The following is a 14,563-nucleotide window of genomic DNA, read 5'->3' on the forward strand; positions in this document are numbered from 1 at the left end:
TTTTTTTTTATCTTTTTATATATTTTATTGATTTTTTACAGAGAGGAAGGGAGAGGGATAGAGAGTTAGAAACATCGATGAGAGAGAAACATCCATCAGTCGCCTCCTGCACAACCCCAACTGGGGATGTGCCCACAACCAAGGTACATGCCCTTGACCGGAATCAAACCTGGGACCCTTCAGTCCCCAGGCCAATGCTCTATCCACTGAGCCAAACCGGTTTCAGCAAAACCAGAATTTTTTGATGTGGAGGGCTGCCTGTATGCATTGTGCTACACCATTTTATGGAAAGGACTTGAGCATCCATGGATTTTGGTGTCTGTGGGTGTTCTTGTTGCTAGTGTGCACAATATGTCCTTTTGCAGTGATGTGAGGAGAGAATTCCAAATGCACACACGTGGAGAAGTTTAAAGGAGATGGTAAGGTTTTATTGTAAATTAAGGAGAATCAATACACTCTGAGGGACCTACAGGGTGGGCAGACTCTAGAAGCATGGCCATGAGGCTTTTGTAAATTCTCCAAATAGCTTCTTGGTTTAGGCAAAGGACAAAGAACCATTTAAGTTATTTAACCCAAACTTCTAACTTTTCCTGAGCTTGGATTGGGACCTCCTCCCAGTAAATTTTATTGGGTTTTCATGCCCTCTATCCAATCCAATTACCTTTCTGCTTGTTCCCACGCTAGGCCCTGCCCCTCTATTCATCATCCTGATCCGCATTGTGTCATTCAAAGTTTCATTACATCATTTAGTTTCTATGCTCATGCGTGGAGCAGAGGCATGTCCTCCCCCCACCTCCAGTACTGGCCTTTGGGGACCAGTGGTAGCTCTCCTAGAGTGTGTCAATGGGTTTGTTGACCAGTAAGCTAGTTGGATAGAAATTCTGTTCTGTTAGTAGTTCCTGCTTGCTTCCCAGTTTATGAAAATTATTTCATCCCCTTTTACTTTCTTCCTTATATTAATGCTGACAGACTTCGAACCAATCCCCTCGGACATGGAGGGGCAGCTATAGCTACATCTAGGGGTCAGTACCCCTAACCCAAACGTTAAGGGTCAACTGGAAATATAATGTGCCCAGGCTCCTTATCCTTCAAACAAGAGGTTGCTAAATTATCAAAGCAGGATATGGTTATGGCAAAAATATCGCACATTAACTGTAGCCCAGGTGTTCTTATTGATGATTCTTACTGAAAGGTTAACTTGGGTGGTGCGTGAGGGCAGGTTAAATAGCCATCTCAGGCGGTGATTAAAGAAAATGGAATTTATTAAAGAGAGGCGATGGGGGATGGAATGTCCAAAGGGAAGGGCTGCACAGCACCAAGCCAAGGGAACATTGGGTAGGTGATAGCAGCAAAGATATACTTGGGCAGTGAAGCAAGGAAAGGCCTAAAGAAGCAACAGGAAAACCCAGGCTGGTTTTCACTGAGAAGTCAGAGAAAAGTGGGTCTTGGAGACAGGTCAGGGGGTGAGCCTCGGATGAGCTGCCACTGCCCTGGTTGCAAGTCCCATGGGGTCCCTTAGAGGTTGGGGGATACGTGCCTGTGGGGGAATGGCTAGTACATGCTCCTTGGAGGAGGAGCAAGCACTGGGTCCTTTGTCCAGAGCTTCTTCATCTCTTCATTGCAGGTGGGAATCTTACTGGAGATCTAAGGGGAGGGTCTTCATAGACTATTCATCAGCTTTCCAGGTTTGCTCTTTCAGGGTGTGGTCTCCACTGATGGTGGGTGCCAGAGTAGGGGGTCATTCGTCAATGTGTCTGGTCCTGATGCAGCCGCGGTATCACTCGTCTGGTTTTGCTGCTTTTCTGGGGCTGGAGCTGAAATACAACTGAGGCCTAGATGTTATCTTTATGAAGGAAAAGGTCAGGGGTCCAAACCACATGACCAGCAATATAAAAAGTCAGGGGTCCAAACCACATGACCAGTGATCTGATAGGGGAGGATAGGTTACCCTGGGGCAAGGTTCTTGTTTCCCAGTTTTGCCCCTTGCTAGGCATCTGGAGCTTTCTGCCCTGGTGAGTTTCTGTACCTGGCCCATCATCCTTGCTCTGGGGGTCTAATACTTACTTCCTTAACTATTCAGATTTTTTTTTTTACTGCCATGTAGTTATGATTGCCAGATCTAAAGAATAAAATATAGGACATCCAATTAAATTGAATTTCAGATAAATGATGAATACATTTTTAGTATAAGTATGCCCCAAGTATTATACATGGACAAACTTATAGAAAATGTTGATTACCTGAAATGCAAATGTAACTGGGTGTCCTGTACTTTATCTGGAAGCCCTCCACACAGAAGAATCTGGTCTTTGTTGTCCTGTAGAAATCAGTTTCCCAGCTGAGTAGCTGCTATGGACTGACTTATGTCTCCCTAAAAGCCATATGTTCAAGCCTGTTGAAGGAAGAATGACCAACCTGCAAACAAATTTTGTAAGAGTTCAGTTGAGCCGAAACTGATGACATATGCCAGGGAGCGAGATCGCAAATGCTGGGAAGAATAACAGTGGCAGCTTCTTTTATGTGCTTGAGATTAAGAAGGGAATTTAAGGAACATGACATGAAGGTGGGAGGAAGCAAGGTGCAGACTGGACTACAGGACAGTTAGAAACATTATGTGCTCTCTTGAGGGTGGTTTCTTTGGAGGGGGCTGAAAAGAGGCAGTTCAAAGTTGAGTTATCCTATATGCCCAGAAGAAAATGGACATGGCTTGCTTAATGCAAAGCTAAACCTTTACTTTAAAAGGTTAGATGCCTGGAGTGTGAGTACTCACCATGACCTGCCAAATTAGACATTTGTGATCAGATCACACTGGGAAGTCACTTTCCGTAGGACTCCCCTCCCGCCTTATTTGCCCATGTCGGGAAGGAACAAAATTTCCTCTGCCCTCAAGATTCTTCTTGGTGATCCTATAATTGAATATACATGAGACAGATTAACAAGAGAAAATAACCAAAATATATTTTTTAAATAACCAAATTTAATGCATACATATGTATAGGAACTCTCCACACATGAGAGTCAGAGACCCCCACATGCAGGAAGCTCAGAGACAGAAAGGGGGTTGAGGTGCATAAGACATCCTGAGCTAAGGATAGGGGAAAGCACCTTAGAGTCTTCAAAGGGTTTTTGCAGGATGCTAAGAAGAGCAGGTGTTTAGTGAATAAAAGTCGCTCTGCCGTGTGAAAGGGTGAATATGTTATTGCTGATAATCTCTTATGGGCAAGGCTTCTACTTCAAACTCTCTTAGGCAGTTAAGTGTGAGGGACAGAGGTTTGTTTTGAGCCTGCGGCTGATGTTGCCTTTAGCTCTAAACACCCTGCTTCCTACAGAGGCACATCCTGGGGTGACTTGTTCTATACATCCACATCCCTAAGCCTGAACCCCCAAGTGATCTGGAGACAGGATCTTTAGGAATTAATTATGATTAAATGAGGTCATATTGTTGGTGGAGAAATTAGTGGGCCTGATTTCCAGTCATCAGTGGGCATGAGCTTCTTGGGATGCCGCTGAAATAAGCATTTGCAGAAGCCCCCATGGGAGAATGAGCTGTAATAACGGTTTTGTTCGTGTGGAGTTATATTGCTCAGGTTGTAAAGCCCCTTGCCCCTTGGACCAGCCCCCAAAGAGGGGCAGCTGTGGGTTCTGCAAAGCCAAAAGGAGGGCCAGTGTCCAGGGTCCATCCCATGCTGCAGCAGGGTCCAGCTCAGCATCTGTTAATTAAAGTCCATAGTCCATTGGGTGGATCCCAAATGGCCGTGAGCCACATGGGCCCAGGGGAGTGCACCCCTGCAACAGGAGAGCCAGGAGCCTGGCATGCCAGTGAGAGTCAAAAGTTTAAATATTGTTCAGAAGTTTAAATATTTAGGTTTTGCTCCCTTGCAGGGACCACACCTATTCTGGCCAATTACCTGTTCCCAGGTGTGATTGACAGTCAGGTAAACACATTCCCAAGTCACTCAGACCTTACTGGGCATGCGTCAAAACTGTCTTTGTCTGGTCCCTTCTGCCATTGATCAGCAGGGAACAGGCTTGGAAAATGTTAAACTAGCAAAGCTGTATAAATGGCATGCTTATATTATCTAGTCTTCCCCTTACTCCTTTCCTATTAAATAATAATCAGGTTATTATACTAAGCCAACCAGCCTATCATACTTTGTTATGGCCACCCATGCACTAATTCGGTAAGTTTAGAATATTTTACCCTGGCTCAGTTTTGTATTTCTTGTGAAGTTCAAACTGACAAGGATGGTCATTACTCCTGTGTAGGTATGATTGCCAGACCTAAAGAATAAAGAGTAAATTCCACTGACTAGTCTGGACATGGTAATCAATTGTTCTTCTTACTACAAGCAAGTAGAGGCAAGTGAAGGAATCTGATCATGGTTGTAGCCTAAGCATCAGAGAAAGTCTGTGATTGGCTAGTGTCTGAATCTTTGTAGCATCTTAAGTGAAAATAACATAGAGGAGTCATAGGGAATGGATGTAAAGACAAAAAAACTTTGCTCTGCTGTTGACTGGGAAATATCAAAGGCAGCCATGGTGTTATCAGTGGAAGTGGGGTGCCCACTGGTGGAAGTGGGGGATTCTTTCTCCACTGGGTGCTGCAGGTCAGGTGCTTATGATATCTTGAGAAAAAGAATGTTCTAAGACTAGCATGGGAGAATGAGTGATTTTTATTTGTGTGGAGATATATCTGTGGGTTTCAAAAGTCCCATTTCCCTTCAGCCAGGCCTGGAAAAGGTGCAGCTGGGGGTCCGATAGAGCTAAAAGCAAAGCCAATCTGCAGAGTTTCTGTTCTATGGTGGGGTTGAGTTCGGCAGATAATCAGGCTAGTTCCAGTCCATCAGTGCATTGTGTGTGGAGTCTGCGTGGCAGTGGGCTATGTGGGTGAGTGCAGAGCTTGAGAGCCCAACAAGCCAGGATTCCAGCATGAGCAGCAAGAGAGAAGGAAGGGAAGTCCTTTATTCAGGAGCTTATGTATCTCAGATTGGCACACCCATCCCGGCCAATGACCTGCTCCCAGGTGTGCTCGACAAGAAAGCACCCACTCTGTGTCACCCAGACTACTGGGCATGCATCTGTTCTCTCTTTGTCCATTCCCTTCTCCAGGATCTGTGGGGAAAAGACTTAGATAATATTAGACTGTAGTTTTTTGGTACAAATGGCATGCCTATATCATTTGGCCTTCCCTTTGCTTCTTTCCTGTTAATTAATTAATAACCAGGTTAATTACAATGGTATGAATGAAAAATTTTCATTAACTAGGGAAGTGGGGAAAGAGATAGATCCTGACTGTACTCTGACTTTAATGTTGGAACCTAAATTACCTGCCTAAATTTTCTGATTATCAGGCATACTGATAAGGAATAGGGGCAGCGTGTGTGTGTACCCCGCATGTACACAGAACATGCACTAAATCAAGACTCGGCAATTCCACTCAGAGATGACCAGCTGTGAGAGGTCAATCACAGACTTCTGTCACGCTTCTAAGTGGGAGAATTGGGGGTCATCTTGCATCCATACGACATGCCTTTTCTACCTATATTTAACAGGTTACCTTTCTTAAAAACTAGACTCTCACATTTTTCAGAATCAGAATTAGTAAATGTAGGATTTTCTCCATAAATGTGAATCCTTTTGTTCTTGTTAGGGCAATTACTATTTTACTACTTCTTGTAATATTGAAATTATGAAGTCTTTGTGCAAGAGGGCCGATGGATTATTCCTTTATTTATCTTCTTAGGCTAAAAAGAGATTTTTCTTTTTACTTTTAAATAAAATAAAATCAAGGCTAAATTAGATAAAATGGCTCTGTCGGCCCACATGGCTGCTCTGGATAATACTGCTATGCACGCTAAGCTGTATAGTACATTCAAGCCATGTGATGTGTGTTAAATTTGTTAATGAGATGGTAAAGCTGAGGCATAACTCTTGACCAAATAGGGGCTAAATGTCTATACAAAGCAAACCATTTATTCATACTGACATGAGAATTCCCCAGTCATTGGTTCTCCAAAGGTGAACGTGCCACATAGGAGAGTAAAATGACTTGATGTGAATGAGTTGTTGTCTCTCTGGTAATAAAAAAAAAATGACCAAATTATGTGGGTGGCTATTGGATATGAGTCCCTGATACTCTACCCATGGTTGAAAAGAACCTGTGATTGAGTAAACATGCATTTGTCATATTTTTTAACTTCTCAGGTTTGCAGTCATTCTCTTCCTTTCTGTCTTTAGGGCTCAAATATTATCAGAGTGTAGCATACCTCCTGGATTTGAGCAGATGCTTTCAAATTCGCTTCTGAAATCATAGCAGTCTTAGAATGCAACAAATGACCTCCATCTACTTTGAATTCAAACTTTGCCCAAGGGAAATTGTAAAAAACAAATCCCTAATTTTTCGCAGACACAACTCCGTTAGCAAGGAACATCAGAGTTGTAAGATGAGTGACATAATAAGCAACGGTTGCCTCTGTCAAGGAATTCGTGATGCAGGGTGTCTCAAAAAATGTATACACACTTTTTTTTTCTGATAGCTCAATAGATGTTTCTTTCTTTTCAGATTTAACCCACTGGAATTAATAATTATTTTAAGTGTGTATACATTTTTGGACACCCATATATTTGAAAGCCATTAATAACACATTGGAGAACCTTCCCGAGTTTGAAGGTAGCTGTTACTCTGCAATTTAAAATTAATCCAATTCCAAATTCTTCCATTTATAGTTGAAAGGATTTTGGAAATGCTCTACCTACAACCAATCTATAGGTAATTTAAATTCCAGTTGGTTAACTTAAACATCTTGCTGTTTTAATTAATGTTACTTTTACATAAGAACACTTAGTTACATTCTAAATTCAGTTAAAGACAGCTTATTCGTTAATCAGTGCCACAAATTCTCTGCAGCCAAACCTAGATCTCCGCTTCAACAGTGAGTGGCAGGGAAGGGAATCTGTTCTAACCCATCCATAACCTTTAGCCAGCAACTCTAGGCTGCAGATCCTTAGCTAGAAATGTTTCTAGTCCGCCCGGCACACATTGTCATTTAGATGGAGAAGTGCATTGGAATTCTGGCTTCTGTACTCCCCATCTCTTCAAGGCTGGGCAATTCATTGGCCTTGCTAAAATGCCATTCTCTGCATTTTTGTTTGGTGTGTGTGTGTGTGTGTGTGTGTGTGTTATTTTTGTTTGGTGTATGTGTATATGTGTTTAACTGAGGACAGCCTAAAGTCTAGAAGTGTCATTTTCATCCTTCATACTAATATTCCTTAAGAGGCTTCCCATCCATAGTTGGTGATTACCTTTATGATTAACATGAAGCTGAGCACATTTGCCTTTAAATGAATGATTACTCTCTCTGACATGGTTTGCTTAAGAACATTTTGAGATTGGATAATAACTTACACATCCAGGTCTTTAATTCTTACCATAAATCATGGCTTTGCTTCATAATATGTGGGCCATATTTTTAAGTACTAATCTTGGGAAAGGTGTATGATGATTTATGTGACTACTGAATTTCCATGCAGAATGTCGGAAAGTGCCACACATCAGGCAAGGACTTGAAAGTCAACCCCAGTTGAGTTTGCATTAGTGCAAACACCAGCTATGTAATTTTAGGATAAGACACTTGATGTTTCTGAACCTCCGTTTACTCACTGGAAAAGCTGGGATGATGATTCCAAATTCAAAGAACATGAAAAACTAACATTTATTGAGTGCTTACCATGACCCACAGGTATGCCATTTTCCCCCTAATAATACTAATAATTCTAGAAGGGAGCTACCATTATCATCTCCATTTTACAGATGAAGAAAAGAAGGCACAGGAGGGCTAAGCAGCTGGTAAATAGCTGCTCCAGGATTTAAAACCAGGCAGTGTCCCAAACCACCCTGCCTCTAGAATGGAAGGTTTAAATGCCTGATGATCCTTCCATTTTTCCAACCAAGGCCTGACACTGATGCCGAGGAGAACTGGCAGGGCATAGAGAAAAATACCTGGAGGGATGGTTCGTTTTTCAAATCAGCATTTAATAGGCCCCTTAAAATTGGCAGACGTGTATATCACTGACAAAATGTCTACATGTCTACTTCCCTGTAACATTGCCACTATCTCTCTTCTGAACTTAATTGATTTCTGCTAGTTTAAATTTTGTGTCTAAAATCCACTTTCCAAGAAGGAAACATGTATACTTTCTCCAAAGTATAAGCAGAGAGCAGGCACTACACAGGGATCAAAGCAAACATTTGTCAATTTTTCTGTCCTTCATACACTCCTCCCTGTAAATTATGTAAAATGCATCTTTGCAGATATGAAGACCTCTAGGTATAAAAATGGCCAAAATGCATGTGTGATTGCTCATTTTTCTCCTTCCTGGTATCATTTTCGTTTTATTTGGTTGATACTGGGAAATAGGGGTATTAAGTGAGTTGCCTAAAGTACACCATGCAAATACTAAGCACAGAAGCAAGACTATGAACTCAGCACTGTTACCCATGATATAGATGAGGAAGTCGTGCTAAGAGACCAGGTGTTGGCTGGGCCATCCACGTGGATAATCAAGACCCTGACAATGAAGACAGAGAAGGAATGGAGAAGAGGAAGTGAAGCAATGATAGTGCCTCCCTTTAGTGAGTAAGTGACCAGGTGAGGACTAAGAGGATAGTACAGTTTCCTCAGTGGTTCCCTTTAGTGAGTAAGTGACCAGGAAAGCAATAGGTGAGGACTAAGAGGATAGTACAGTTTCCTCAGTGGAACAGTGTTCATGTGGTTTTGGTTTGGTTTGATTCGGTTTGGTTTTCCTAATAGAAGGAAGAGGCATAAATTGAGTAATAATCTGGACAGGTAGGGAGGCTGTTGGTTACAAGTGAGAGTTCTTCAATTTTCAGCCAAATCACTAATATTATTAGCTCTAATTTAGTTGTTATTCAGAAAATGGGTTCCAAGACATAATCCAACAGATACATATTGTAAAAGAAGAGACGGGAATGGTGTGAAGTTATCTTGTGGGCTGATGGCCATGGTCATCACCGCTAGCTGGCCAAGGGATGTGGGTTTCTATGGAAACAGCAGCAAATGATCTCGCTGTTTCAAAGTCTTCTCCTGGCATCCTCCACATCCAGGCTGGTGACCTGGTGACCGCTTCTGCTTTCCCACACTGACAGAACAAGTACTGAGTTACAACCAACAACTATGCATTTTGTATTTTCCCATCTTTGTCAGTATTATTCTCTTCTTCACTGTGGCCCAAGGGTTGCCCTTTAAAACCTTTCACTAAAGCTAAGCTTTTCCTTAGAGACAATATAGAGGAGGAAAAAGGAATTAAAGGGGTGGCTTGCTATTTTAGGTTCAGCTGAACAAGTAGGACAGGACTGAGGACCAAGTTAGAAGGTTGTAAGGAGTAGAAAAAGTGGTGTCTGTATTTGAAACTACACAGCTTACCCCTGTAGAAAGGGAGAATACTGGTTTTTTATTTGACCCTGTGGCTCACCAGCCAGAGAGGGTACTTTGCTGATACTTATGTGGAGCTCAGAGTCTCCGGCTCTTCCCCTGACTTCATTGCAGCACCCAATCTCTCATGTTCAGGGTTCCTCCACCAGAGTTCCCTCTTCACCCCCTCACTTGTCCTACCCTGATTTGGACATTGTCTCCCCAACTATGCTCTTCTCCACTGTCTTTTAAGTTTAGAAATAAACTAAACAAGCAACATTACCAAGGACTTAACTATTTTCCAAAGTGACAACTCCTTCATCTCAGAGTTGATAAACAGAGAATTTAAGAGTGATATTTTTTGCAAAGTAAAAGCTCTTAGCTCTTGCAGACTGTGTTTGCTTAGTAGTTGTTTCACTGCCAATAATATTTCCTATCTTAAGCTTGTTCTCTGCTCTTTGGCCATTTAGTTATAGAATGTAAGCTTACCCATAAAAAACCATAGGGAACACTGCAATTTTGAATAAAATATCTGTGTGCAAGGCTTCTCAGGGATAAAGAAATTCGGAGAATGGGGAGCAATTAAGGGCAGTTTTAAAGCAATGCAGAGTAAAAAAAATAATAGAATATTAACCTGGTTAAGATCAAATCTGTGCTTTTATTAACAAAACATGTATTGATCATTAAAGATTGAACATATGCTTTATAATTTTATTAAATTAGGTCATGCTTTATTAAGATGAACAAACAAAAACCATTTTTTTTTACTATCTGGATTTATCTTGTTCTTATACCTGTATCTTTAAAAAAACAAAACTCTTTTAAAAAAGTATTCTCAAACTTCCCAAAACATCTACCAAAACCAAAACCAACTTGCAATGATATTTCTCAAAGGATGTGCTGCTTATCACACTGTCAGAAGTTCCGCCAAACTCAGTCTATGAAGTAGAAGTGCATCTTAAGACTTTTTTCCTTTGCTTTACATCTTTAATATTGTCATGAATTTAGTCCACTTCATTGGCATTACCTGCTTGCCACATTCTGTCTTTGTATTTGGATGGGCTGAACTTATCAAGTTGACATATGTGTGATTTTTAATTATATATATATTAAATGTTGGGGTTTTTTTTATTGATTTCAGAGAGAGGAAGGGAGAGGGAGAGAGAAATAGAAACATAAAGGATGAGAGAGTCATCGATCGGCTGCCTCCTGCACGCCCCCTACTGGAGATCGAGCCTGCAACCCCGGGCATGTTCCCTGACAAGGAATCAAACGTGACCTCCTGGTTCATAGGTTGATGCTCAACCACTGAGCCACACTGGCCAGGCTATGGGTGATTATTACATGGAAATTTTAAAAATGAAATTTCTGAAACCCAGCACCGATTAGCAGGGAAACTGCCTCCGTAACAAAGGTTCAGGGCTGGCACGTCTGGGCGCTCAGCCTAGTGGGTCTCCCAGCTTGGGTCGGGCTGCTCTGACACCATCACACATCACTCTCTATCACCTACAGCTCAGGGGCATGAGGCAGGATGGGGGCGCTCACTGTGCAGTCGTCCTGATACCCCCAAGGCCTGAACACTTCAGAGAGGGATCAAACTCATGGAAAATTTGTTTAAGACTTGAACAATTTCAAATATCTGTCCTTATTTCCTTTTTCACACAAATAGAATAATGTCTCATAAGTTACAAAGAAGCCTTAAAAAGCAAAGCAAAACACACACACACAAAACACTTCCTCTGAAAGCACCTATCTCTCTAGGATATGGTTTCACATTAAATGAATTTATAACGACTAAAGTGCTGAACATCTTCCTCATTTGTTGGAAATAAAATCCTTCAAAAAGTTAATGCATGCTGTAGCACACACCCAAACGTAACTCATGGGAAAATGAAAATTAAAACACCATGGTCCCAGTACTTCTGAATAAAGATGAACTAACAACAATAGGCCAGCTTCCAGAGGACAGAAATTTATTTATTTTTTCATCAGAAATTGCTCCAGTCCTAAGTATTTTCTGACTTTTTACCATTGTAAACCCAGTGACACGCCTGCTTTATTTCAAGGGCAATGAATGAATTTTTAAAAAGGTTATGAAAATATGTGGCTGCTTAAGCAACTTTTTTCAATAGCCTATTGAGTATCAAGGGTGTTCTCATATCAGAAGTCTTTGTTCTCAGTGTACAAGGAAAACAGCCAACTACACTCTGGGCACCAGGCTTAAAAAGGTGCTAAAGAGAGCCGGCCCACCACCTGAATTCTGATGTGACCCACTGTGAGAGGTAGAAAAATGACCAGGTGCCTTTCAATTTTGCTGCTGCAGTTGCAATAGATTTCATCTAATAGTTTATTACACTGAAAACAAAGCATATTCTAGAGAAAGAATTCACAGTCCCAGCTGAGACAGAATGGTCGGTCCCTTTCCATTCTTTTGTCAATTAAATAGATTTCTAACAAGCAGAGGATTGTTTTGGTAAGTCTGATTTTTATGCCCGCAGCACAATTTCCTCCTCTGTCCATAGGAGACATTTATTCATCAGCAACAATGGGTGACTCCCTGCTTACCTGGGGCATGGCAGGTTAAGTTTCAAGTCCATCACTAAAGGCCACATCCCCCTATGGATACTGTTCCAAAGCAGGGGTTTGGGGACCACCTGGACTGTACTTGTTCCTTGACCTGCTGCTGATGAGCTGATGCTGATGAGCTGAAGCTGTCCAAGGCAGCCAGCAGCCCTGCTGGAGGGAGTGTTGTGAAGTCTCACTGAGGACCAGCAGGGCAGAGTGATGCTCATTGCTGATGCTTGCAGGCAAATTCCTCCCCTCCAAATCCCGCCCACCTCAGGAAAGGTGTCTTGTGCAACGCCTGGCAGAAAGCAGGCACTTTGCACATGTTTGCTGAACTCAAAAGAGAAAATGAGGAGAGAAAAATGGGCATTTACAGAAACTTCACAGAGACCTTGCACATAGAGATCTTGGCAGATGTGAAAGATGTTACGCTGGCCAATCAGGCCACAGGGACTTGAAGCATAGCTAACTTAAAAAAAAAAAAAAAGTTTAAAATTTGCAAAGGAACTAACTAATAAAACACAAGAAAAATAAACAGTCACCAAAATATATTGATAATATCGATAAATTACATGAGAAAATGTTTTTTATTAGAAAAATGACACTTGGAAAGCGATGCTTCTGAAAGGGCACCGCAGCCTCTTAGAGACAGTGTGTTGCATAGAGAAAAGCATGCCTGCGTCCAGAACTCTGACATGAGGGCTACCACTGCTGAGATTGCTATAAGGGTCATCTTCAAAAGTGTTCAATTTGTTCAGTAGGTATTATATATAAAATTATGAAAGCAAAGAAGTGCTGGGAATTTTTGTTTTTTTGCACAGAAATAGACTAAAATCTGCCTGTTGATGTTACAGACATACTAAATCAAATTATACAAAAGCATGAATGTTCTATTCTCACATTTATCTATTTTATGTAATTAGTGGCTATTTTGCTTGTTGAAATTTTGAAACTTTCACAGCCACATGCATATGTTTATTATGTATCCCCTTTTCTCAGGTGCAAAGAAGGCTATCAAGGAGTCCGTTGTGATCAATTTCTGCCGAAAACTGACTCCATCTTATCGGATCCAAGTAGGTCAAGCATTTTTCTTCTCTAACACAATATATAGGCAGCCCGGACGCTGAGAAATGGTTGCTAACTCAGCTGGAGGCTGCGTTGCACTCCTGTGACTCTGCAAGCTGCCAGGGTGGGTGCTGATGACAAGGTTAATGTTCAAAGCTCGCTCAGAACCAACCAGGTCTAGGTCCGGGTCTTCTGGATGGGGCCTGGTCTTCACATTCAACTCCACTGCCAACTAACCACCCTGGGGACTTCATGGAAGCTGGCTCCCTTGGTTTTCAGTTTCCGCATCCACTACCACCCCATTAGGAAAGCAAGGATATAGAAAAGAAAAGCACTTATTATTTATCCAAAAGATTTTGTAGAAGCTAAAGTACCGACCTCTGGCTAGTAATTTGTGATAATATTAAATCTATTAACCTTTTATATGACTTATTGAAATATGGAAATATGCATATCAAATTATATAACAAGTTTTCAAACAGAGAAACCCTATTTTTAGCAACACTATTTGCATATCTAAAGTGATTACTTTACTACTAATATTTTTTCATGAATGAATGAAGACAATTTTTCAGTTTCCGCATCCACTACCACCCCATTAGGAAAGCAAGGATATAGAAAAAGAAAAGCACTTATTATTTATCCAAAAGAATTTGTAGAAACTAAAGTACAGACCTCTGGCTGGTAATTTGTGATAATATTAAATCTATTAACCTTTTATCTGACTTATTGAAATATGGAAATATGCATATCACATTATAAAACAAGTTTTCAAACAGAGAAACCCCATTTTTAGCAACACTATTTGCATATCTAAAGTGATTACTTTACTACTAATATTTTTTCATGAATGAATGAAGACAATTTCCCACTAAGAAATATTTCTAGTCATGAGTTTCTTTTTCTATGTGAAGTTAAAAGTAGAAATATTGCTAGCCGTTGGTTTATTTTCCTACATGAAGTTAAAAGTAATGTTCTGTACCATTATGCCCAATTTTAGTCAAATGTGGAATTTTTACTCTATGTGTAAATAATCTTCTGATGTTGCTAAGACTGCTATAACTGAGTCACTTCTAAGGCAAGAGAACTTTTATTCAATCAGCAATTTAGTTCAGTGAAGATAATGACAGGCATTTCCAATCGTAAGGCAATGTTACGGTTTTCTAATTACCAATCATGCGTAACATAAACTTGAGCGAAGCATTGCGTATTGACAAGAGACAGAGGTCGCCTATCTGCTAGTGTGCATGTTGCTGCACAATGAATGTGTCTAACCATCTTTTAACATCTTTTCAAAATGCATATTTTCATTTTGCCCCTGAATTTCTAGCTGTGTTTCATCAAGAAAATGTAAAAATTTTTAAAGGGGAAATTTTTCTTTAATTTAATTTGACTGTGTTTTACCTTGGTAAGGTAAGTCACTGTACAGTATCTACTATTCTTCACAAATTTAGCTCTCCTTGAGAAAGGTGTGTGTGTGTGTGCGCGCGCGCGCACGCGTG

General features: G+C 40.9%; 1 protein-coding gene across 1 annotated transcript in view; it reads left to right on the forward strand.

Moving 5' to 3' along the window:
* The window catches only part of NRG3 (neuregulin 3), a 1,093,034-nt gene that overhangs the window by 834,790 nt on the left and 243,681 nt on the right, over positions 1–14,563 (forward strand). The window contains exon 4 of the mRNA XM_014544204.1: positions 12,996–13,069. Within this exon, the coding sequence (XP_014399690.1) occupies positions 12,996–13,069 (74 nt within the window). The remainder of the gene's footprint in view (positions 1–12,995; positions 13,070–14,563) is intronic.

This window comes from Myotis brandtii, unplaced genomic scaffold, assembly GCF_000412655.1.
Source record: "Myotis brandtii unplaced genomic scaffold, ASM41265v1 scaffold356, whole genome shotgun sequence".
In the NCBI taxonomy this organism is placed as follows: Eukaryota; Metazoa; Chordata; class Mammalia; order Chiroptera; family Vespertilionidae; genus Myotis; species Myotis brandtii.